Below are 24,614 nucleotides of genomic sequence, written 5' to 3' on the forward strand. Positions count from 1 at the left end.
CCCCGCTGCGCCCCACGTGCACAGCGGTTGAAATTCTCCCTCTGCGTCTATCTTTGGTGCCGAAATCAGCTCGGGACATGCAACAAGTACTTTGTGTGCCAAACCAATAAGGGCGAGTAAAACAAAGACAGACAAACATCGAAATTTAAATGCCAGCCTCCACAGTATTACCTTGTTTTTATCTCTTTCTAGTCTAGCTCATGCGCCTTTTTGATGGCCTTGGATTTTCCTGCGTCCAGAACCACTGCTGGGTCATCCTTGGTGCCCTTTCGACTGACTTGATTGCCGTTTTTGGTTGTTATAGACGTGCTGTGTGGGGGAGCGTTTGTCAAATGTCAGCAACCATGAAAACATAAAAAAAAAAAAAAAAAAAAACTAAACCAAAAAAAGAGACGTTCAGAATGACAGAATGGCGAAACTTACTCTTCCTCTTTGACATCCAAAACTTTCCCTTCCGGATGATTGTTGCCCCATTTCCAACTGACCGTGTCTCCCTTGCTGGGTCCGTTTTTGGCGTCGCCCTTGCCGCTAGACTCGTCTTCTGCTTCTTCTTCTTCTTCTTCCTCTGGTTCTTCTTTGTCTTCTTGTTCACCCGCTTCCGTCTCGCCATCCTTGTCGCTGGCCTGCTCTTCTCCACCCTCCTCGTCCTCGTCGCCATCAGCCATCTGTTCGTCCTCTTCTTCATCGCCATCTTCATCATTGTCGACATCCTCGGCCTCGTCTTCGGTCGATTGCTTCTTCCCGCCTGCACCCTTGCTCGTCTGCTGCTTCTTGTGCGCCCCGTTTTGTTCGCCGTCGGCCGCCTTGCGCTTCTGGCCAGACTTGGCAGTGCTTTCATCCTCGTCGCCAGCCTCATCCTCATCCTCCTCCTTGTATTCTTCATCCTCCTCTTCCTCGGCGTTCTCCTTGGACTCTTCCTCTTCCTCCTCATTTGCCTCGGCATCCTTCGCAGCGGACCGAGTCTGGCGTTTTGGGGTTTGAGAGGGTGACTTGGATTTGGACTTGCCGTTGCTGGCTGAACCCTTCTTCTCGTCGCTGGCGTCCTCATTCTCGTCAGTTGAATCCGAGTTGCCATTTGCAGACGATTTTCCTTGCGTAGCCTTGAGGATATCATGGCCCCAGTTCTTGAGCGACGCATATGACTTTGTCTTCTTCAACTCCTCCTCGGACTTTTCACTGTTGCCCTTGGACTCCTGTGCCAAATGTCGCTTGCTGCAGGTTCAATAGTGTTAGCATCCCGACCCACAAAAGCCCTTGCCGCTTGGTATCGAATGCGCAAAACCGGCAGCCAAACAACAACCAGTATATTCATATCCTAGCTACACAGGACGGGCTTACCAATAAGACACGACCTTGCGCATGTGCTCGACCTGCTCATCCGTGTATTCGTCCTCCTTTTTGTCCGGGTTCGCCTCGAGGATCTCCACAATCTTGCGCCCGCTGTCGTGCCCAACGGTCTCGCCATTCTTGTCCTCGCCGCCGTCCTTGGGCCACCCGGCCGAGTTGGAGTCGTCCGACTTGAGCCACGACTCCAGGTCAGAGGCCGTCATGTTGACGAGCGAGTTGAACTCGGTGATGACATCCTTGCGGTCCTTCATTGTTGCTGCGTTGGTTCTTTTGCCAAGTCCAAGTTTTGGGCTGTGATTAGATTACGTTTACAAACGAGAAGAAAAAAAGTAGTTTATTTCAGGACAGGCCGTCAATATTCCAGTGAACGCCGACCGCGGGCTTTTAATGGTGAGCAGTACGATTTGCGCGTTCTGCTCCTACGTCCAGGCTACTACGTTTCTCAAAAGGCCACCCAGCCCTTTGGGAGCTGCTTTGACGTCTCTCATGAGTGGTGTCGTCATTGGCATGTAGCGTTAGTGGGCCTCTCAAATCCCAGGTGTTGACTTCTCTCCTCTTTTGAGACCGTTGCAAAGTGCATTTTATCGCCAAAAGCAACATCCTGCTAGATCGACGACGTAATAATTGGTACTCCGTCAATAGCCCCTTGCATAAGGTTGGCTCTGCGATCTCGGCAAACCTTATCCCGATCGATGGATTCGGCCCTCGATCTCATCTCAGAATTTGTGGACCTAGGTATGGTGTTGGCACTAAATGACGCAGTGTGAACCATGTCAAATTGAACTATGGCGATTGGCGTACAACCTGCTCGTTCAGTTTTTCAAGATTACCAATTTTGAAATGCAGAGCCTTGTTTCCTGAAATTTGCCAATCTGCCTGCAGGATCTCGAAATTGACCACGCATGTTCAACTTTCCAGCAAAGAGTTGGAAAAAAAGATTCAATATAGAAAAATCAACATTGAAAAAGTCTATGGTCATTATGAGGTGTAAAATGGGGAATCGCTTTTTTTTTTGTCATGCATCGCGTAATGGGTCCCGAGACAAATATATCCTGAGCACCATGTATGTAGAGAGATTATGTGCAAAGAAACCAACAAGGCAACCTATACCAATTAGCCGGCATGGGCAAGAGCCAAAACACCTTGGTGTGCCTGGAAAAGATCAGGCTTGGCTTGGTACAATTGCTGCACAATCTTCTGTACAAGAACCCGAGTCTCAGCAGTGAGCTGCTCATTCGGCGGGCTCAGAACCTTTTCGAACACAGGAATGAGCTGTGGCGTCAAGCTCATGACCGTAGGCTCGCTGTGGTCATCTGCGTAGGTAACAAAAATGTTAGCCAGGGTAATTCTGTCTAGTGTCAGGCGAACCAAGGAATGTACTTACAGAGCTTGTAAATGCACTCGTAAATTGGCGCGTTCTCCTCGAAACCATCCTTGTCATCCGTCAGAGGGAGCTTCGAGACCATGTTAGGCAGGAAGTCACCAATCGGAACGCGATCGGGGTGCTTCATCATGAGGCGGGACAAGCAGCCGCACGCATTGTCAAGTATCCTGTTCTCCTGCGACTGGGCGTAAAGCATCGGCTCGACCTTGCTGAGAATCTCCTGCAGACTCGGGAGGTATTTGTCAGAGGCGTTGGACTGCAGGACCAACTGACCAGCGCCGTAGGCTGCGTTGCTCTTGGTCTCGGGGTCCTCATCGCTCAAGCGGTGCACAAGGACCTTGAGGAGGCGCTCGGTGTAGGGGGTGACAGTCGAACCCATGTGGCGGATGCACTCAGCGATAACACCAACGGCAGTAGACCGTTCAGTGGAGTCATTAGAGCTAGCAAACTTCACGATGGGCTTCTCGAAAATCTTCCACAACTCCTGGAAGGCCGGGCCAAGGGACAGGGCGAGGCTGATGACAACGTCAAGCGCAGTATCAATGACGAGCCAGTCGTACTCTGAGCTTTCCTCGACGTTGTTGTCCTCGTCTTCATCTCCAAGGTCCATCTGGCAAGGGTGCGAGCGGGTCATGATCGATGTCAAGGCAGTGATCACCTGAGACAAAGTGTCCTGGCCGACGAGAATGGCAGGGCCGCAGCTCTTGAGGATCATCGCGACCATGCGGTTGATCTCAGTGACAACATCCCTAGACTCACAAGGCATGTTAGCAAAGTTCGAAAAAGCTGACTGTGTCCACGAGTAAACATTTGATGTAGATTGTGATCAGAAAGTAGAAACGCTTTCTCAGCACCCGCAATTTTTGCGTCTGAGTGAGCTGGGTATAACGCATTGTATTCATCACTTCACAGAGGGGGTGGAATAAGGTGGAAATGACTTGCCTGTCGCTCTCTTCGCCCCACAGGCTCAGTGTTGACGTTGCAACAATCTCACCAAGCTTTTGGAGGGTGACGCTAGGAGTCTGCTTGGGAGGGAAGCCAGGCTCCCACTTAACGCCCGTCTCTTCCTCTGTCAGTTGCCAGACACGGCCATATGCTCTCCACAGGGTTGAGACGCTAGCCTTGCGGCAGCCCTCGTATCCGTGCTGGACGAGAGGAGCAATGAGCTCAAGGGCCTTCTCCAGGTGTTTGGAGATCTCGGCTGTGCCGCAGCTGTGGGCGATGATGTCACCCAAAACCTCAATGGCAACCTCCTTCTCCATAGCAGCGGCCGAATCAAGGAAGTCCTCAAACAGGTCTTCATCGTCTGAGTCTTCCATAAGACCGTCATCCTCCTCGGGCGACTTAATCTTGATCCTCTTGCCGGCGGTGATGAGTTCCTTGGCATCGCCGACAATGGCCTGATCCTCCTCAGTTAGATCGAGAGTGACCTCCTCCTCCTCGAGTTCGAGAGCCTCGAGCAGTGCCTTGAAGACACCATCAAGGAAAGGAGCAAAGTCGAGCTCGTAGACCTTAGCAAGCTGCGACCACAGGATGAAGGTGCTTTCGCGAAGTTCGAAGCTGTCAAGGTGAAGGCTCTCTTCGGTAGAGTGCATGAGGTCTTGGACATAAGGCTTCAAGGCTTCGGGGCCGACGGCTGCTGCGATGCGACCGATAGCATCGCTAATTCCGCCCCTAAGGGTGAGATCTTCCTCGGTCTCCTTTGCACTCATGTACGGGCCCAGAGCAGCCATAGTCTTCTGGAAGAATGGCACAAAGTCCTGCTCCATGGCCGTGGCGATGGCTCCAACGGCGCCAGCAGCGGCGACCTTGACACGAGCGTCATCGTGCGAAAGCAACTTGCCGATAGGCTCAAGCAGCTCAGGACCGAACTTCTTCATGACCTCGGGCTTGATGCCATCGCACATGGCGTCAAAGGCGCCACAGACGGAGCGGATAATGTTGGTGTTCTTCTTCTTGGTCGCCTCGTCAGTGCTCGAATTCTCAGCGGCTTCAAGGTTCTTCAGAAGGGCCTGAATCAGGGGCACGTGCTCGGCAGCGACGTCCTCGGACATCTCTTCGGCCAAACGAGTAAGTCCAACCAATGCAGCGTGGCGGACCTCGATGTCGGAGTCGTTGAGCAGGCTGATGACGATGGGGAGAATTTGCTTGAAGTGGCTGTTGACAAAGTCGGGTGCACCCTCGCAGCTGATGCCCAGTGCAATAACACCGGCCTTGCGCTGCGCAGGGTCGGGTGAGGATGAGAGCTTGGCGAACTGCTCGAGAATGGGGAGCATTACCAGACGAGGGGGAAGGTCGCTGGAAAGCTGGGCAATCAAGGTAAGAGACAAGCGAGCCGGTGTGGTGTCGTCATCATCATCATCGTCCAACTCGGTCAGGATCTGCAAGGCCTGCTCAACGAGTCCCTTGACCAAGTCGCCCATTCCCATCAGCTTCATGCGGCGGTAACGAACCGCCTGGGCCAAAAAGGCCAAGGACTGGGTCCGGGCATCTTCGCTCGCCTCCTTGTTCGCAGCAATGGTGGCGGTGAACTCCAACAAGTCCTTGAGGTAGTTGCCCAGCAAGGATGAGTCGTACGCAAGGAAGGACTGCAGGACTTCGAAAGCCTGCTTGATCTTCTCGTCATCGCCAGCCTCGACTGCACTACGGAGCACTCCGGCCATGGCGGGCACAAGCGACTGCACCATCTTGACCTTGTCTGCGTCTTCCTCATCCTCGGTATCAATAAGCATGAGGGCGCTTCCTATGGCCATGAGAGAGTTGACTCGAACTTCGAGGCTCTGTCCATCCTGGATGCACTTCTCCAGGGTCTTGAATAGTTGCGGCAGATGCTCGTTGAAGTGGCGCGGGTCCGACTCCACTGCACTGTAGATAAGGTACGTGCCAACCTCGCGCTGAGCAACATTGTCACTCTCAGAGAGTTGGAAGATTCCGTCAAACAGCTCCTTCCACTCTCCCTTGGCAAAGTCTAGGCTGGCGATGTTTGCAATCAGGCGAGATTCAGAGTGTCTGCACTTGGCGTTCTGCTCCTTCATGACGGCTTGAACCAGGTGCTCGCGCACACTGCCCTTGGCACCGGCATCGACCTTGGGCCAGTGCTTGTTGACAAGGCGGCTAGCCTGCACAGCGGCGAGCTGTCTGATGGCCGCATCTTCGTCGACACAAACGGTCTCGAGAAGGAGAAGAAGGGATTGAGGGTGAGGGTAGTAGTTTTTCTGGAGGTCTGCCGTGGCGGATTTGACCTGTTCAGTGTCGGCTGTGTGTTTTCAGAATGTTTGTTAGCGACGAAAATTTTTATTTGCGAGATCATGTCCAAATTCTTTTTGTGCCAGGACGCCGACTAGGGTCGATGCGCCATGACCTCACTGCGAACAGGGCGCTAGTTGAGGACATAGGGCCTGCATTAAACGATGATCAGCAGAGGATAATCACTCACGAAGTTGACACTGCTTTAGCAGCGCAGCCAGCTTGAGGCGGTCCATCTTGATCCTGTAGAACAACCGTCACGAGAATGGTTGATGGGTTGGGCTGCAGGAGGGGAGCAAACAGGCAAAAAAAAAAAAAAATCCGAAAATTATAAGGCCGCGCCTGTCCATGCACAAAAAAGTGTGGAAAATCTGGGCCAATGCGGGGTGTTTTTTTCTTCTGATAAGATAAGCTCATTAATGCGAGGGTCCACCTGTCGAATTCTTGGAGGGGTAAGTCCTGTCAGTGTTTAGTTGCTGCTGTGGTAACGACAAACAGTCAATTTGATTGTTTGACGCGACTACGCCCTCTTGGGCTGGTCAAACACTTGACGCGTTTTGCTAGAGGGCTGTGACATCACGCTAAGCTGAGAACAGTTATTCAGTTTCAGCTGCCTTTCTCGTTTTCCTCGAACCCTACGAAGAAAGTAGGTACATTCTCCTTCGGTCTCAATAATCTCTTTGATCCTATTCAAATTCGTCCAACCCACTACATTGGTCCCTTGCCCCACCGTTTTGTTCGCGCTTGTCAATCGTCGCCCCTGTCGCCACTCGGATCACGACGGGAGTCCTCAGAAGAGGTAGCATCCTACGGGGAAATAATGGAAACCGCCGCCGTGCTCGGAATAACTGTGTCGCCTTCTATGCTAGGGAGCTCTCAGAATCGACCATCTTTTTTGATCCGAGAAGAACGCACGGCGACTCTCAAAGGGTCGTTATGTGGGGCAGGAGCCTGGATGACGATCGCTCTCATTCAGCAGCTTTCCGTTTGGCCTTCATGGCAGCCCATGTTTCCTTCTTGGCGGCGACATCCTCGCTCCAGCGGTCAAACTCGATTTGCGTCCTGTCACGAACGAGACAGTTTTCTGATCCTGTTGAAATTTGCGTGTGAGCCTTTCCTGCTTGGTCTTGAGCTTTTGGTACTTCTTCAGTGGCTCCCATCCTTTGGGCACCTCGTTTGCCGGAGGATAGCAGCTGAAGTTGGTGAAATTACAGAACGGTATCCCACACCGACTGCCCTGATACCAAATGGTCTTGTATATTGCTTCTGATCTCGACACTCGATGCAACAGCGCGGATGGCACCCAAACTTCCGTACAGCTTCTCAGCCAATGCATATTGACGGAGCAGCTTGTCCTGGGCTAGTTTCATGTTGCTGATCATCTGCACAAGGGTGCCAGAGAAGCGGGTTTGTTTCCCCGTCAGAGCCCAAATCAGCTCGTCTTCGTCGAGTTTTCCCTCTCGATTCATCCGCCAGTCATGTAGCCAGCGGACGACATGGTAGCTCTCCAACCCCTGCGGTGCAGTGCAATCATCCTTGTAACCGGTGAAAGCCCGACCGGCCTCGTCTAACAGCACCAACAATCGCCGCCCCGGTGTCACGAGCCTGCTGCACTCGACAGTCTTTGCTAAGGCATCTTCCGAATATTGCCAAGAGCCTGCTTCCGTTGCTGTCGATACGCGAGGCGGCCGGCAGAGGACTGTTAATTTTGATCAACGGGATTTTGAGGATTTTGAGCAAGCCATTACCCTCGTCATTCTCCTCGTCAGCTGCCTTCTCGGCAGAGTCGCTTGCGGAAGAAGATGTAAGTCAGAGCCATGAACGCAAACTTCAGGGTAATCTTGTTTTCTCTGTACTGCCCTTCCGGTCTGGCCGGGAAAACTCTTGGAAGCGGCATAAAGGTGAGGGCTCTTGCCGTCGCAGACCATTTCGCAGACATCCTGGCAGGCCTGAAACCACAGGTCCAGCATCTCGGCGCTCGCAACAGCTGGTGAAGCCGATGTTGTCCAGTTAGGCCATATTCAGTCGTTGAATTCGATGGAAATCCTGTCGATCGGAGCTTTGCGTTGGTAAGGCTTACTCATCATAACTTGTCTTGAGACTTTCGAGTGGAAGTCACAGCAAGCTATTCCTGTTCATTGTGTAGTTCACCAACACAGGTCAAAACTTAATGTCATTCAACATGTTCAATAGACATGAGCTCTTTACATTTTGTTTCGTACCCTGTTTGCCACATGTTTCTTTGCGTTGGCCAGCCAGCCATGTTTTCGTTTGCCTTTGCAGTACACCAGTCACCTCTTGTATATTGGACTCCTTGATGGTTGGGAAAGCTTCGATTTGGCCTCAGTCCAGCCACGTCAACTCTTTCCTATGCATCTGGCCCGGTTGCAATTCCCGGGCTACCAGGCAACCTACTAGAAATATATTTATGCACATGCCCTTTTTATCTTTAGGGCCGTGGTGCGGACAATATATACTTTTCCGTCTCGCCACCACGATGCCTTTCTCGCTGCAAGCTGCATGTAAGAGCTAGAGATAGCGCAGATCTCCAAGATTTGGAGACATTTGGCAAAAGACGCCGTCCATTGTCACAAACCCATGTTAGTCCCTGGCTTGGTTGACTGACTTGCAAGTGCTCCCCATAGTTACAGCCCTCTGGCTAGGATGAAGTACCTTGATGTATTTTCCTGATTTATGGCAGCTGAAGGAGTCTCGGTTATAATTTTGCGGGTGCATTCACACGTCCCAGCCCGATTGAGCGATTCAAAAAAGAAATCTGTCTTCAGCTTGACATGATTTGTAATTCCATATGCATGTCACAACAAGGAACCGAGGCGGCAGTATCTTATATCTAGCCTAGAAGATGTTCAACGTCGCATCGGCCAGGGAATGGGGGTGGGAGGCGTGCTCTAATTCTCAACCTCGTAAGGAACTAGCCACTATTGACTGTACCCTGTTCTTTTCATCACATCTGAGCAAGTCCGCCTAGAACCATTAGCATCTCTGGGCAGTCATTACCCCGTATGATCTAATCGTTATTCAGTTGGATGGTTATTTGCGAGCCTGACTGGACCTGAAGCGCTGTTGGACGTGATAGCAAAGACTAGAGCTAGACTAGATCTAGTCTAATACGGGCCCCTGAACCCAAACGCCGGCCATTTCGACCAGGAACCTGGACGCACAGCATTAAACTTTTTACGGCTTAGCGCTTCTGCAGCAACCGCTTCGCTTCACACAAATGAGTGATGGGAGCTACAAAGAAGGGTGGATTTGATATTGGTCGGGGCGATAATATCACCCGAGTGCACATCTAGCTCGATCAAACCCCTGCTGCCCATCTAAGCCCCGGATCATGTCACGACGTGGACGTGCTGGTTCTTTTTCGTTGTGGCGGCACTTCGGAAGTAAATGGTTGCTTCTTTGGTATCTCCACACCTCCAGGGCTCCTTTGGGTGTAATGTTTAGCAAGTCGGACCGAAGGGATCAACCAAAGTGCCAACCTTCCGTTCCCGAGATTTCCATCGCCGCGCAAGCGCTCGAGCCAGTTATATGAGGGGCGAAATCGGGTTGGCGTACATCACTCACGATGGCGGATGAAGCGGCCCCCCCTTAGCTTTTGGTTCTTGACGGTTGCCCCCAGAACGTTTATGATGGCTGCCCCGTGCTCTTTCCGCCACACCCTTTTCTACTTGTCATTCTTTCTTAGGTCATTTTTTCAGCTCCAGTCTTTCTACACTCGTTTGTTGGACGGTGGCATCATCTTTGTTGTTTCTTCTTTTTTTTCTTCTTAAGCCTATCACAACGGCGGCTGTATGTTTCTTGTTTGCTTGGTTTGTCCAACATCGTACCCGACCTGGAGCTGGTATCCAAAGACGAGCCATCAACAAACAAAACCAAGCGGCCAGTGAGGGGCTGGGACGCTCCTTCAGGAGCGCGAGGATTTTTTCGAGGCCATCATTTTACTAATATCACATTTGAACGGCATCTCGAAAATGGTTGCATTCACCCGGTTGCTGCTTGCCACCGCGGCGCTGATATGCGGAGCGGCTTCAGTCATAGTCGATCAACAAACATTAATCGACATTGTCACAAAGACACCAGCATGTGCGGTACGTTCTCTGCCGAGGCGATCTTCACACGCCAAACCCCCTGATGTTCTAGTTGTGGTGATGGGCTTGCTGACTTTGTTACTTGCTTCACACATACTGCAGATGCCATGTTTTACCAACGCAGTCATATCAAGAAACTGTAGCCTTGCGAGCGCACAACTAGTTGCAGATTGCATCTGCGTCTCCAATCCGACTCTTTCAGTAGCGGCAACTTGCGTGCAGAAGAGTTGCAAGTGGAAGGAGCAGCTGAGTGAGTATCAGATCGCTCCGGAACTGGGCTGCAAGAAATACTGGACCGCCACTGACTCCCACGATGCATCCATCAGTCGCACGGAACTTGACGTTATTTTCTCTGTGCAAGGGCTACCCCATTGAGAATCGCAGTGCCGACGTCATCAACATTGCCATTATCGGATTCGCTGTCACGGTACCAGTTGTGATCTTAAGGATATTGTCGAGGCTATACAGCTCAGGCCGACTCTGGTGGGACGATTACACATGTCTTGTTGCATCTGTGTTTTTGTTCGGAATGCTTGGAATGCAGTTGGAAAGTGAGCTGCCCCCTAGCAAAGGGTTCATTCGCCTTGTGTTTTCTTTCAGGACACTGACAAATCCCTACAGGCGCGCGACTTGGATTCGGCAAACATATCTGGGTCATCGATGAAATGCCAGGCCTGTCACTACTAAAGGTATTGTTCTTGATTGACATACAAATAAAGATGTGGAGGAAATTAATGCTGACATTTTGACCATTCCTGTCGTACAGTACTTCTGGTTCGGTCAGATGATGTACATTGTGGTCCAGGTCTTTGCCAAAATCTCCATTCTAATTCTTTACATTCGACTGTTTACCACACCATGGTTCCAGATGTTTTGCAAGCTCAGTATGGTTTTTATGGCCTTGCACGGTGTGGGGTACATGGTCCTCGTCATTGTGCAGTGCCTGCCGGTTGCCGCAGTTTACGATCGAAGCATCGAAGGCAAATGCATGGAGTTCAACCCAATCGTCTACTCGGGTGCTGCATTGAGCGTTTTTGAAGATGTGGTCCTGGTGGTGATACCAATCCCCGAGCTCTGGAGTCTGCGGTTGAACTTTAAGAAAAAGATGGGGCTGATGCTAATGTTTGCCATTGGTCTTGTGTAAGTGGTCTCGACAAGTGCAGGCGTGGGTCTTCCGGACAACCCATAAGGATAAAAGGCTAACATGGTCCCCCCAGCGCCACGGTCACGAGCATTGTCCGGATCAACTACCTGGTCAAGATCGGGTTTACATATGATCAGCCGTGTAAGTCACTGGTATCATCATCAGTAGGAATAGGGTAGCCCGAGGCACTTGCTAAAACATCTCTCAGGGGACAACGTGGACCCAATAACGTGGTCCGTAATAGAAGAGTTCTGCGCCATCATCTGCGGCAGCCTCCCTTCATGTCGAGCAATAGTGAACGCGTGGATCCCACGGATATGGTCCTCGATCGATCACTCAGACGTAGGCAACAGCCTGGACGTACAGAGAGACAACGCCTTTGCACGATCCGAAAAGGCCCTCGGAGGTGCCCCGCAAGCGGCCAGACGAAAACGATTCTCGCTCTATCGATTGACGACCGAGATCGATCCATTAGATCTGGACTTTCGCCAGTCGGGCGGAAAGTGGAAGAGCTGCCCGTCCATCAACGAGCGGGATAGCGAGGATGGAATGGGCAATCTAGAAGAGATCACCATCTGCTCGGACACGAAGCGCGCTTCCGAGACGCTGAAGCGGAGGACAGAGATCGGTGCGAGTCCAGACGACCCGGACATGGTGAGCGTGCCGATACACAGCCCGGGCGAGGTGGTTGAGATGTCGCGGCGCGCCAGCACCAGCGTCCTGCACCAATCCGTCGTCGAGAGTCTGGTCCGGTACTCGATGGCGCCGTCGTCGCGTTCGAACCGGTCCTTTTCCGTCATTGGCAACGCGTGGGTAGCCCCTGACGCCACTGTCGAAGGTGGCGCCAGCCACACGGCAGTGGCGTCCGACGTTCCCGACGTTCCCGCCGTGCCAGATTTGCCAATCGACAGGCTTGTGTGGCCGCTGCCGTCGAGGTCGGTGACGTCCATACAGGCTGATGCCGAGTTCAGCGGCCCGATAAGAGACCGTCTCGCCAGCGACGGCAGCATCAACACGGAGCTGGGGATGGAGGCGGAGGAAAAAAGCGGGTTCATGGGCAGTGCACGTAATTCACGTCAAGGACTGCCCGGTGGTCTCATCTAAAAGCCGGACCATGGTTGTATTGAAAGAAAACGCTCGTTGACCGACTCAAAATACAAACATAATATCTATTTTCTTGCTTTCACCCCTTTTCGCCCCCTGAAGAACCCCACCCCTCGATGCTGACTCATGAGGCCAAGTGTGTTTTGGGCTCTTTGCAATCCCAACCATGATCATTTGTCATCAATTCATGGACAGCATCGTGCAGTATCTTAGGTAATATAAGGCTGGTACACGGTCCCCTCCTGGTGCGCCCTCCGGTAGAGCTTCCTATTGGAGCGGGACAGGTAGAACTTGAGCCCCATGGCGCTCGAGCAGGCAATCAGGGCCATGACCATCATCAGGATAAAGGCCATGCGGTAGCGCGGCTCGTCGGCGTCGTCAAAGAAGTAGGGGGCGATCAGGTTGCCGACCTGGCCGAGCACGTTGACAAAGGCGACCGAGATGGCGCGCTTCTCGGGCGTGCGGCCCATGGTGTTGCTGGTCCAGGTGCTGATGAGCGGGTTGGACGTGTACATGCCGCCGACGTAGATGAAGCTGGCGGCATAGCGGGCGTTGGTGTTGGAGGTGGCCAGGCAGATGATGTAGCCGGCGCAGCCAAAGGCGATGGGGCCTGCAAAGTGGTAGCCCCGCTCCTTGGTCTTGTCCGAGTGCCACGCGTTGACGAGGGATCCGATGGCGGCAAAGATGTAGGGCGGGGCGGTCAGCACGAGGGTCAGGGTGTTGTTGTAGCCGAAGCCGCGCACGATGCTGGGGAAGAAGTTGCTGAAGCCGTAGGCGGCGCTGATGCCAATGTTCATGCCCACCAGCATCCACATCTTGTAGTCGAGGACCGACATCTTGAGGCCCTGCCAGACGCCGCTCTTGGCCTCGGACGTGGACACGCGGTCGGCCAGGATGCGGGCGGCGGCCACGCGGCGCATGTCGGTGGTCATGGACCACATGGCGCTGCCCGTCTCCGAGTCGGGGTAGTCGGGGAGGATGAAGTAGCAGATCATGGCCAGGCCGGCGCCCGTGGACGCCAGCACGATGAAGAGCCACTGCCAGCCGGCCAGGCCGTAGGAGCCCTCGAGCGTGCCAAAGACGGCGGCGGCGATGAGGCCCGCCACGCAAAAGGCCAGGGTCTGGCCGGTGTAGAGGATGGCGCAGCGCAGGGCGAGCTCCTTGCGCGTGTACCAGCACGACATGACGTAGATGGCTCCGGGGAACAGGGGCGCCTCGACCACGCCCAGGAAGAAGCGGACGGCGATGAGGCCTTGGTAGTTGCGCACGCCGCAGGTGGCGGCCGAGACCCCGGACCAGATCCAGGCCATGCAGCAGAGGTAGAGGCTCGGGCGGACCTTGCCGATGATCATGTTGCTGGGGATCTGGCCGAGGACGTAGCCCAGGGAAAGGATGGAGACGGCGGTTCCAAACTGGTAGCCCTTTAGGTTCAGGTCTTCATCAAGGGAACTAAGTCGAGCTTGACTGTTTTTTTTTGTTCCGTTGGTGTCAATTAAATTGTGTACTTGGGCTTGGAAGATGGATGGTTTTTGAGGGAGGAGTCACGGCTTACGCAATCGATGCTCGGTCTAGGTAGTTGAACAAGTAGAGAACCCAGAGACACGGGAGCAGCGTCATGTCTAGTCGCTTGACGACTTTCCTCTCAAGCTCGCGCCAGTTGGGGATTCCCAGGGCATCTATTTGCTCCTCTGCGCTGGGAAGGTGCTTCTCCTTGCCATCGATCGCATCGTTTGCCTCCACAAGGCCAGGCTCAACATGGCTGACCTCCTCGCCCTGTTTGTCGTTGGCGGTGGGCTGGAGGGCATTGCCGCCCGACTGCGGCTGAGCAGCCATCCTTTCCTCGAGTACTTTTGATCGCGGGAGGGTCAAAAGTTCTGAAAAGGGACCTTCAGGGCTTCGTGGGGAAATAGGGATGAGGAAGCAGGACGACCACGAGGAATGCTTTGAAGCTGCACTGCCATGTGCAGACATCCTTATATACCCATCTCAGACTGTGGATCTGTTCCCCCAGATTATAGAGTCCGGAGCAGGCGCGGGGAAGCAGACCGACTACGCATGCTCAACCCGGGGTTTCTCCGCCTTCTGCGCCGTCGGTGTGGCAAGCAAGCTGCTCCCCGCCATTTCTTTTCCATTTCTCTGGGTCGCGTTACCACGAGATGGAGCGTCATCACCAACTTCATTTGCCTGATTGGGTCGCTGAGCCAGGTACAAATCCTGTTTCTCCACGCTCCAACATCTAGACTTCCGACATCCGACCTCTGCAAGGACTCAATTTCTTTTCTTCCCCAGAGCTTGGTTGCCTCTCTTATTTCCCCGCCTGATTGTAATCTTTCTGTGAGGGGATGCTAAGACTGATGATGGTGGCCAGTATCCGATATTTTCTCGTCAGTATCCACAGCGTGCGCCTCTGTCGGCTGTCAATCTACACTTATTTCAGGTTGGCCGACGCACCAAGTGTTCTTGGCCTGCTTGCCGACGGCACGCATGGCCTGATAAGAGTGTGTCGTCGATTAGGTAAATCGTCACCAGAACCGGAGCATGAACCTTGAACAAGGCAGGGCTGCTGACAAAAAGCCCTCGTCTCGAGACCCTTCTGCGGCCCGTTCCAGGGCACCATTGGTTCCCATATGCCGTATAGCCGCACCTTGCGGCTCCGAAGGGCGTGGGCGCCGAGCATGCCCAGCCAGCGCCGAGCCCGAATGTCCCCATATCGATACCCCACTATAAGAGCCTGCCCTCGGACAGCACGCCGACGTAGGTATAAGATTAGCCAGAAATCTCTACGAGAGGCAATATTTATAAGTCGGCCCGACCAAAGATTGTGCCTCTGACGCTGGCAGCTCGTTGTGAAGTATCGAGTCGCCCGTAACGTTGCAGCCTGGTGTTGGGCGTGTACAGATTGATTGGCTCACGACAGATTCTTCATCCTTTCAGCGGATGCATGCTCAGCAATACCTATACTGGACGGATGGAAAAGCTTGCTTCAAGCTTCAATATTGGTTGTCCGTGTCGGTAAATTGACAGTCAGCTCTCTTGTTACCTTGAAACTCGCAGGCAATCGATAAAACACTAGCTGGACAGCATTCCCTGTGGCGTCGGCACTTTTGGCAGCAGGAAACGCCTTGTATCATTCTGTGTTCCAACACAAAGTCTGGCTTCTTTTTGACATATCGAAGACGATAAACTGATGCGAATTCCAAGTTGGGCCTGTTCCAGTCAGTCATCTCTTTATCCGCTGGATAACCAAGAAAAGATGGGGGTTAGTATACGCTGTCATGCTAAGCTCACCGAGGTGTAATTGTTTTCGTACACCCACACCGAGGACAGCCTCCGTAAATAGGCGGGGCAGGCAAGTGCAAAGAGGCAACCGATGACCTTTCCGATTGCGGATGAGAGGATATAGCAGCCTTGGCATGATCCATCAACTCATGACGTTGTTGTTTTGTCCCAAGACAAAGATCAAGGCCGATTATCCAAGGTTAACCCAAGACCTTGGCATCGCTCCCTGAATAGCAGCAATTTGGTACAACACCGCTTCAAAACATTTCAAGTCAAGGAGAAACCGAAAGCTCAGTTTGATCACTGATCGTACAACAGACATAACCTGCATCAAATCACAGCTAGGCAAGCGATCTATAGTGTTTGTAGTTGATTTGTTTTAAAAGCGGCCATTAACAGATCCGCTCCTCAAGAGGAGCATAGTCATGCCATGCTAAGCTCGGGGGCTGTATTTGCGAGTAGCAGACATTTAATAGCAAGGCAGACCGAGAATCGACCGTCACGATATTGACGTATTATCACTGACTTAGGGATACCATTTCATGCTCGGCCACATCGTGGACTTGTCGCCCGAAGCTGTCAAGATCTTTTTGACTTTGAACGAGATTGTATTGAGATTTCTATCGACAAAAACATTATGGCCCGGAGATTTAAATCTTCTTGGTTCCGGGGAGAGGCTGCAGCTCACCAGCCGCGGCGCCAGCATCCTCGGTTCCAGGCAGCGGTGCCAGGCCGGGGACGGCATCACCAGCAGGTGCAGCTGCGTCCGGAGCAGGCGCGGCAGCGGGGTCTGCAGCAGGGTCAGCAGCCGGGTCAGCGGCGGGATCCGCAGCCTCGACGGGTGCCGGGGTGGCAGTGGGCAAGGCGCTCTCAACCGGCGCGGGCGTGCCAGCAGCGGGGTCGGCCGACGCAACAGGGCTAGCCGAAGAGACGGGGTCGGCCGAGGCGACAGGTGCGGGGGAAGCAACGGGGCTGGCCGACGCAACAGGGGCAGCCACTGGCGCAGCAGGCGGGGCCGCATCGCCGCCGAAACCGGGCTGGAAGCACAGGTACTTGAGCGGGGAGCTGGCGACCTGGAAGCCGAGGATGCTGCAGCCGCCGAGATCGGCAGGGGCCTGGCTGGGCTGGTTGACGGCGGGAGCGGCGTCGATGGCACCTGCGACGGGAGCCGGGGGAGCAGCGACGGCGCCGGCTGCGGTGGCGACCATCTGGGCGCGCACCACACCGGGAACCGACACGGCTGTGTGGGAGTCGGTGAAGAAGCCGGCAGGGTTGGCCTCGATCTGACGGAGGGTGAAACCCGTGCCGGTGTCCTGGCCGTTGGCTTGGATGCCGGTGGTGAAGGGGCCGGTCAGACAGCCGGACGAGCGCTTGACGACCTCGGGGCCAGAGTCGGCAGGCTCCGGGTTGGGGAAGGAGATGCGGGGTGGGCCGGCGGCACCCTCAGCTGCCTCGTGGATGTGGGTTGCCGTCGTGGCTGGGGACTGGTAAGGACCTGTGACGCCCATCAAGGTGATGTTCTGTAGATAAAAGCTCAGTCAGTAAACGTTGTATTGCAGATCCGGTTCGTAAGCAAGATGTTCACATACGTAGCAGATGATGTCAAGGTCGACGTTGATTCCGTAGTTGTAAAACCCAATAGCACCAGCCTCGCCAGGAGCAACCTGCCCGTCGTTGTTGATGACCTTGTCGGGCGTGGCAACCAGGTTGTATGTCGACGTGAAAGCAAAGGGGCCGTTGGGAAGCGGCTGGCCAACCTGCTCCTGGCGCCTAAGAACGGGACCCGCAGCGGCGAGGCTGCTCAGGGCCATGATTATCGAGATAGACTGCATGTTGTCTGTTTGTATATGTGTTGTATCTGGTCCTTGACCTGATGTTCCTTTCTCCTGCAATTACTGCTTATTTCTGCCAAGTGCCCTGCACAAAACGTACTCAAAGTCGACTGTTTTCTTGAAAATGAACGATATTAGATCAGCACTGCTGAGATTGTAATAAGAAAGGTAAGATAAAACGAATGTGCCACGTCAACGTGGATAGTAACCAAAAACAAACAGGTATGGAGAAGAGGATGGGGGAGAAGAGGAAGGAGAAAACAACAAACTGGAAGCAGTGCGACGAAAGGACGATGAAGACCTTTACATCTAGACATTCTGCGATCAGGCCTCTCAATAGTGGCACCCAGTTAAGGCGTGCCCAGGTGAGATTTGATCCACATCCTCACACGCAACCCTGCACGGGAAGTCTTCAGCTGCACGGCTGCCGACTGGGCGAAACAGCAGCACCCTCGCACGTGCAGCCAGAACCAGCTCTTGAGGTTGTTGCCAATATTCCTGCCCCGACAAGCCCGACTGTCCCCCCCAAGCCCCCCCTAAGAAATCGTACAGCACGAACAAAGGTCAGGGGCGGGCATTGTGGTTGTGGGCACGGATGTATTGGGCCAAGCAAGCCAAGGTGCTCCAGGCTCGACGATCAGGAACCTCCGTGGTGGAAGGGATAGCGGTACGGGTCACAGCTGCTCCGGCCAATGGGATTTCTCGTCGTCCTTGATTTGCGGGGTCGGGAATTTCTTGGCTTGGGATGGCAGCGAGATGAGGATCCAGAATGCCAAGGTCTCGGCCGTTTCTGTTTGGGATCTTTCAACGAGCTCCATCTTGTTTTTGACAAAGAACAAAAGAGCGGCTGCTTGATGAAATGTGGAAAGATTGAGAGAAAAAAAGAGAAAACTTGAAGATCTCAGGGATCAATCGTTTTGCGTGATGAAAGAAATCTCCATTTTTGCTTCAAACTTGACTTTGAATGACGTTTATTTTTCGTGGGTTTTTGTTTGGGGCCTGACCGCCGTCGAGGGCCAAGAGTGAAAGGTAGGATCAAAAATTTGACATTGGCTGGCTCGCGGCTTTCCATCAATCAGCCTCCGGGAGCTAAAAAAGGAGAGCGTGTTTGACGCTACAATCAGGGAGTAAAAATCCAAGGTGTTTTGTGTTAGATGATCACTGAATATGTGTAAATATATAGAAAGTGAAAAAAAAAATATAACGGTCATCCCATGTCAAAGCCTGGCCAAACAATCATCCCATCACAAAGCCATCACCTCAAAAGCTTCGGTCAGACCAAAATGCGAAAAGGTTAAAGGTGAGTTAAGGTTAAAAATGGCCGGTCTATGGATTTCTGGACCGTCTCTTCTGAAAATCCCCTTCTGGTTGCAGTGGACCACCGCCCCCACCCGCCCGCCACCTTATGACATTTGTGGGGCTCGATATTCCTGGCGAAAAGCCAAACATCGACCGAGGTGCCCAAGCTGCACTGCCCTACAGGGGAAATTTTAGAAGAGAAGAAGAAAGAAACAAAGTCAACTTTGACCCACCAATTCCGCCCACATGCTGCTGCAACACTTTGTCTAGCAGTTACTCCTGACGCTGGTAGTAACGCACGACTTGCCATCGGGACCGCTTCCGAGTTTCTTCGGCTCGCTGCCGTTGCTGTTGCCCTCGTCTAAAGGTTTGGTGTTATGATTGTCAGCCAAATTCTATTAGAATACGGCCGTACCGCACAGGGAGTCGACTTACAGCGGTCGCAGTACTTGCTCGAGTTCTGGCAAGTGCTGGTGATCTTGCAGGTGTCGCCATAGTTTGAGTTGATGCCGCACAGCACGCCACCCTTTACAGCCACGGAGTTTTGAATAACGACGTCTACAGAGGTAGGAACAGACCCGCAGAGGTTAGCGAAAAAAAGAATTCCGAGTCAAAATCTTTTTGCATCCTGTCCTGTTGAATCGAGCTCTGAAACAAACACAAACAAAGAAGAAAGGCGCAAAAAGGCAAATGAAACGAAACAAGGGGTAAAAAAGAAGAAGGAAAAAAACTCACTCCTTGGTCCGCCATTGTCCTTGCAGTTGCCACAGCTCCTGACCAGCTTGCCGTAGTCGTTGGCGTAAAAGTTGTCAATGACGATGGTGCCGCGCCCGTTGAACTGGAAGATCTTGTCCGAGGCCTTAAAGGCACCTCCGCCCCGGACGTAGCTCGTCCCGGAGCCCTGCTTGAAGGTCGCCGCGTCCTCGCACACGTCTGCCCACCAGACGTTGTTGAGCGTGCAGGTGCCCTTGCAGTGCACGCCCTCGGCCTGCGACTTGCCGATGATGACGTTGGACAGCGTCGCGCCGTTCTCGAGGATGAACATGGCATCCTTCTCCCCGGTCTCGGTTTGGCCCTGGCAGACGGCGGCTGTGGGATGAGGGGTTTTTTTTGGGAGGTGATTAGTTGAGGGAGTCAAAGGTAGGTTGCCTTTTGGGACTTGGTTTGTAGGCGGTTAGGACTCACGGTTGCGCTCGAAGCGCTTCATGCCGCCATCGAAGCTGCCCTTGACGGGAATCGCCGTCGGCACGGAGCTGGTGCCGGCCGATGCGGGGAGAGTCGTCGTCACGGCGGAGACGCCCGTGAAGGCGGCGAGCAGGAGGTAGGCTGCGTGCATCTTGGACAGGATTTTCGGCGGTGATGGATAAGGACCTAGATCGAAGATGGGGTTCTGGATTGCGAGTCTCAGATGGCCTGGTGAGATGAGGTTTCCTTGGATCAAAGCAATGAGGATACCATTGTCGTTTTATACAAAACCGCCAGAGCGATCGACTAGAACTAGACCCCAAGGGCCGGTTCCCCCTTGCACGGTACAAACTGCCCTCTCCACGGCAAGTCCCAAGACATTTGCTTCTAATCGGCAGTGCATTCTGCAAGATATCGAATTTCCCCACAGGAGGTATCTACTTTCGCCAAATTCATCCGTCAAATCTGCACTGAAACGACCAAATCCTCGTTTCTTAGTGGAGGCAAAATCTTTGCTTTCGTATTTTTTTTCTTGTCCTTGACCTCATGCGGAAAATGCAGGTACGATTAAACTGCTCATTTATTCGGGACAACCAGGTGGGAGGTTTTGGTAGCGAATATGGCTTATCATTCGAGGAAAAACACCAAGACATTCCCCCCCGGACTGGGGTGCAGGTTGGGGGCGATGCTTAAAGCAGTGAGCAGGGGTATCTAGCACAAAACCGTTCCGTCGTCGAGAATGGGAAATGGGAACAAGCTCTTGTGCTTCTAGAAAACATGGTCACATGGAGGACTGCACTTGCAAGAGAAGATTTCTGGGCAAGTCAAGCAATTAGTCAAGCACTTTATTGTCCGTGTATACCAAGGTATGGACTTGGGCCTAGAATATGCGAAGATTTTGCTTTGCGATGGCTCACTGGTGGGTTTTTAGCACTACTGAATGCAGAAGGTAAATGATGACTACACCTTATCTATAGTAGAACTCTCGCCAAGTATCCTTATTGAGGCGAAGCTGCTATGCTGGTCGTTTGGTTTTCCCCATCGTCAGTTGTGACTACCTGCGAGGTTATCGTGGTGTAAAGTCCCCGATTGATGGCTTAATGGGCTTCCGGGGAGAGGAGTGGTTCGCTCGTGGGAGGGTGTATGGTAGAATACCGAATGGGAAAGAGAGCAAACACCAGAAAGCCTGCTATATACATGCATTTTGCAGCAATGAAGAGAGAGCAATGCCAGAAGCAGAGCACCAGATTCAAAATGTTGATAGACAGCGGGGTAGCATGAAATGCGCGCTTGGCAAAATGAACGCGGAGTCGCAATCGGGAGTCGAGTACCGCATCGACCGAGATTCGGGCTACCTTGGTCTGTTCAAGCTAGGCAGTCTTGGTCTACACTAAATCAATTGGGCACAATTCCCCATTCTCAATGTGTTTCATGTATTAGACTACCTAGTCCAGTCTCTACTGGTGGTCACATGATGCTTTTCCTTCAATAGGCATAAAAGTCGAATTCAGGATAGGTCACCATCACAGCAGTTCTTACGTTTTGACAAGTATATTTAAGCCAAGGAAGAGGGTTTGCGGGGTATCCCGAAACCATGTACAAATCCGGTGCGGCTGAAGCGATGACGAGGATTAAATGAGGCAACCCGTGGGTGGCCTAGGACAGGAGTTTGCCTTGTTGCCAGACAGTGATGGACTGAACACAGCGTCAAAATATTCATAATGCAAATGTAGCAATTATATTAGCGTCACTTCAATATAGATACGTAACCTCTCGCCCTCTCAGAACACCACTGTCGGATCTCAAATGCCCCGATCAAATATAGAAATCGGACTACAGCGTGGTGCCAGGGCCTCGTTGCTGCTCTGTGCCGCCAGCAGCTTGACGACCCGGCTGCTGGGGCCATCATGGAAAACCCTCGCTGCGACGACAGTGGCCACGCTATCGGTTGGCTTTGCGCTGTCTAGGCCGCAATGCCGCACCGTGGACTCGATAGCAGCAGCACATGCCCTCTTCGTTTTCCTCGTCACGTCCGTCGTTTTATCCAGATGGGACGCTCTCACCACGCTCTTTGCAATCTTCACCGCGACGCATGTTCTCTTGTCTATAGGAGAGTACTTTCAGGGAAACCAAGTGCTGTCGAGATGGAATCAGGGACTCTTTCGGTACATTGGAGGCTTCATCACCTTTTTCGGCACAAAGTTGAAAAGTGCCAAGCAAGTCCGGCAGTGGTGGCTCAGAACACCCGCAGTGATCCTGGCTGGTGTGCCGTTCTTCATGGCAATTTCTGCCCTGGCGACTTGGAACATGATGCAGGAGTTGCCATACGCGGACTGGCCTTGGTTCCGTGGAGTGGTTCGAGAGCAGCGCTTGCGCGCGAGATCCTGGACAAGCTGGCGTTATAGAGCGCCAGCCTATGTCCACTCACCCATCACAAAAGGGTTTCAAGGGAGGATCAGGCTATTGAAGCTGCGGCCACGCTGGCCACTGGGCGAGATACGATGCGAGCTTGTCGAAGCAGATATGGGCACCACGTCATGTCCAGATTACGAGGCGATTTCGTATCACTGGGGACCAGGCAAACCTACCGAGCCAATTTACATCGACGGTAAAGTTTTCCATGTATCACCCACCGTTCTGGCTGCTCTCTATCAGCTTAGCAGCTACCACCAAACGCGCCATCTCTGGATCGACTCCATCTGCATCAACCAGCGCGACACGGATGAGAAGGGTTCTCAGATCACCCTAATGCGGGACATATATCGCCACGCCCGGGGTGTGACTGTCTGGCTGGATGGGATACCAGAGCCCTGGGAGGCTCGCAAGATGCTTGCCGGTTTGTGGCACGAAATCAAGTTTGGAACGACCCAGAGCGTGACAGCTATGTTGCGCATGTACTCGGAGCAGTGGCGCGACTCAGGCTGGGACCAGCTGTGTGCCGTCTTCTGTCATCCCTGGTTCTTCCGGATCTGGGTGATCCAGGAAGTATCTTCGGCTGTTGACCCGGAGGCCGTCACCATTCTCACATCAACGACGACGCTTAACTGGTCCAATATGGTGTTTGTCGCCGATAGTTTGAACTCTTTGCCTTTGAACATTGCTATGCAGACCACGGTTGTGGCACCCGAGGCTCTGAAGCTCCCGTTGGGGCTGCTGCATGCTGTCTTTATGGGCTACCTCGGGACCGCGGACCCACAAAGCGCCTCGAGGCGGCTCCCGGCTCTGCTGGGCATGGTGGAAAGCTACGGTGCCACGGAGCCGCTGGATTTTGTATATGCCTTGCTGGGGCTCTTGGATCCTGAAGACCCCGTTCACGGCTGGCTGAAGCCAGATTATAGCAAGAGTGTGGAAGACGTATTCGCTACGGTCGCGCGGGGCCTGATTATGACTTTGGACCAAGGCAAGAGCTGCAACGAAGTATTGTCGTACGCCGGAATCGGGTACACGAACAAGCTTGGGGCTGGGTTGCCGAGCTGGGCTCCAGACTTGACAAGCCAGGGCACGCGGGCGGGGACTTGGACGTACCAGCAACACTTTAACCGCCCCTCACATGCATGTCAGTTCAACGCGTCAGGCGGATCGGCTCTTGATGTATTCTTCCCGAGCCCCAAGGTGATGCGCATGCGAGGCATCCGGTTCGACCGCATCGCCCACGTCGGACCAATGCTGAAATATATTGAGCACTACGGCCCAGAGGTAGACGAGGTGACTTCGACAGCCGATATGCTCATAAACCACTTCCGGTGCCGCATCTTGGTACTATCCAAGGCACAAAGGCCGTATCCCACTGGCCAGAATCTGCAAGACGTCTTCTGGCGTTCCTGCGTCGGGGACACGCAGTTTGTGCGTCCCGCGCCGGATTCTCTCGGGACAGCATGCCGGGTTTGGGAGGTGATGATGATGCGCTACTTGTCCACCGAGGCAGCTCAGGGCAACAGGATCGCCGTGGAGGCGCTGGAGAAGCTTCAGGATGTAATGCAGGGATTGCATGGTGACGAAGAGGAGACTGGGGTAGGTGTTGTGCTGCAGCTGCTCGAGCTGATAACTTCAAACATGGCGGTTACGAAGGATGAACTAATGCGGACGGCAATGGAGTGGAATGGGGCGAGGATGATGTGCTGTGCTGGACGGGTATTATGCGTGACTGAGGACGGGTGGGTAACTTTCTGCCCGCCGGAGACGCTTGTCGGCGACGTGGTTTGCGTTTTCCATGGTGTCGGGACGCCTTTCCTGCTGCGACAGAGCTCAGATACCGATTCAGTAACGATGGAGCTGGTGGGCGAAGCGTACGTCCACGGGGCTATGGATGGAGAGGGTGCTTGCCGCAGCGAACCTGAAGTTTTCACTATTGTCTGACCCCGGTCAGAATAGAAAATCGCGCATCTCGTGGGGATTAGAGTTCAGGAACAGTCCAGTTGAGCAGGAGAAAAGAGCGAGTAACTTGAACTGCCGAAAATCCAAACTTGTCTTGCGAAAAAGTCACTGCCTTGGAGCGTGTATATTTGCTGCTCATCTGAATGCCTGCGTGGATTAATTCGAATCAGTATGGGGAGAGTTTTAACGGTTTTCACGGGCGTCAAGCTGTCAAGCCTGTCGGTAGCATGGATTGATTGGGTGAACAGAGCAAGTTTTATCGTGTGCTGAACGCGATTGCCGAATCGCTCCTGTTCCGAGGCCCGCATGTG

General features: G+C 53.2%; 8 protein-coding genes across 8 annotated transcripts; 2 read left to right on the forward strand and 6 right to left on the reverse strand.

Annotated features, from left to right (window-relative positions):
- Window positions 1–97: 97 nt before the first annotated feature.
- Window positions 98–2,320, reverse strand: MGG_16710 (uncharacterized protein). Its single transcript, XM_003711649.1, has 3 exons — window positions 1,339–2,320; window positions 424–1,212; window positions 98–309 (listed from the first exon to the last, which is right to left on the reverse strand). The coding sequence occupies exons 1-3, from the start codon at window positions 1,596–1,598 to the stop codon at window positions 189–191; spliced, it is 1,170 nt and encodes a 389-aa protein (XP_003711697.1). The 5' UTR covers window positions 1,599–2,320; the 3' UTR covers window positions 98–188.
- MGG_16711 (uncharacterized protein) lies at window positions 2,247–6,320 on the reverse strand. Its single transcript, XM_003711650.1, has 4 exons — window positions 6,168–6,320; window positions 3,674–5,987; window positions 2,732–3,480; window positions 2,247–2,660 (listed from the first exon to the last, which is right to left on the reverse strand). The coding sequence occupies exons 1-4, from the start codon at window positions 6,211–6,213 to the stop codon at window positions 2,461–2,463; spliced, it is 3,309 nt and encodes a 1,102-aa protein (XP_003711698.1). The 5' UTR covers window positions 6,214–6,320; the 3' UTR covers window positions 2,247–2,460.
- A 625-nt stretch (window positions 6,321–6,945) lies between these two features.
- Window positions 6,946–8,240, reverse strand: MGG_05870 (uncharacterized protein; the record flags this gene model as incomplete). Its single annotated transcript, XM_003711651.1, has 4 exons — window positions 6,946–7,170; window positions 7,222–7,676; window positions 7,726–7,766; window positions 8,200–8,240. 4 exons carry the CDS (start codon window positions 8,238–8,240, stop codon window positions 6,946–6,948), a joined length of 762 nt encoding a protein of 253 aa, XP_003711699.1.
- A 1,729-nt stretch (window positions 8,241–9,969) lies between these two features.
- MGG_05871 (uncharacterized protein) lies at window positions 9,970–12,334 on the forward strand (the record flags this gene model as incomplete). Its single annotated transcript, XM_003711652.1, has 7 exons — window positions 9,970–10,086; window positions 10,189–10,336; window positions 10,413–10,637; window positions 10,708–10,775; window positions 10,853–11,226; window positions 11,304–11,371; window positions 11,439–12,334. 7 exons carry the CDS (start codon window positions 9,970–9,972, stop codon window positions 12,332–12,334), a joined length of 1,896 nt encoding a protein of 631 aa, XP_003711700.1.
- Window positions 12,335–12,543: 209 nt separating this feature from the next.
- MGG_13286 (uncharacterized protein) lies at window positions 12,544–14,167 on the reverse strand (the record flags this gene model as incomplete). The annotated part of the gene is made up of 2 exons (XM_003711653.1): window positions 12,544–13,798; window positions 13,887–14,167. The coding sequence occupies 2 exons, from the start codon at window positions 14,165–14,167 to the stop codon at window positions 12,544–12,546; spliced, it is 1,536 nt and encodes a 511-aa protein (XP_003711701.1).
- A 2,036-nt stretch (window positions 14,168–16,203) lies between these two features.
- On the reverse strand, window positions 16,204–18,729 carry MGG_05874 (uncharacterized protein). Its single transcript, XM_003711654.1, has 2 exons — window positions 17,203–18,729; window positions 16,204–17,133 (listed from the first exon to the last, which is right to left on the reverse strand). Exons 1-2 carry the CDS (start codon window positions 17,443–17,445, stop codon window positions 16,264–16,266), a joined length of 1,113 nt encoding a protein of 370 aa, XP_003711702.1. The 5' UTR covers window positions 17,446–18,729; the 3' UTR covers window positions 16,204–16,263.
- Window positions 18,730–19,010: 281 nt separating this feature from the next.
- Window positions 19,011–20,080, reverse strand: MGG_05875 (pectate lyase; the record flags this gene model as incomplete). Its single annotated transcript, XM_003711655.1, has 4 exons — window positions 19,011–19,105; window positions 19,180–19,302; window positions 19,480–19,833; window positions 19,930–20,080. 4 exons carry the CDS (start codon window positions 20,078–20,080, stop codon window positions 19,011–19,013), a joined length of 723 nt encoding a protein of 240 aa, XP_003711703.1.
- Window positions 20,081–21,623: 1,543 nt separating this feature from the next.
- Window positions 21,624–24,404, forward strand: MGG_15242 (uncharacterized protein). Its single transcript, XM_003711656.1, has one exon. The coding sequence runs from the start codon at window positions 21,736–21,738 to the stop codon at window positions 24,283–24,285; it is 2,550 nt and encodes an 849-aa protein (XP_003711704.1). The 5' UTR covers window positions 21,624–21,735; the 3' UTR covers window positions 24,286–24,404.
- The last annotated feature ends 210 nt before the right edge of the window (window positions 24,405–24,614 follow it).

Source organism: Pyricularia oryzae, chromosome 3 (genome assembly GCF_000002495.2).
Source record: "Pyricularia oryzae 70-15 chromosome 3, whole genome shotgun sequence".
NCBI lineage: Eukaryota > Fungi > Ascomycota > Sordariomycetes > Magnaporthales > Pyriculariaceae > Pyricularia > Pyricularia oryzae.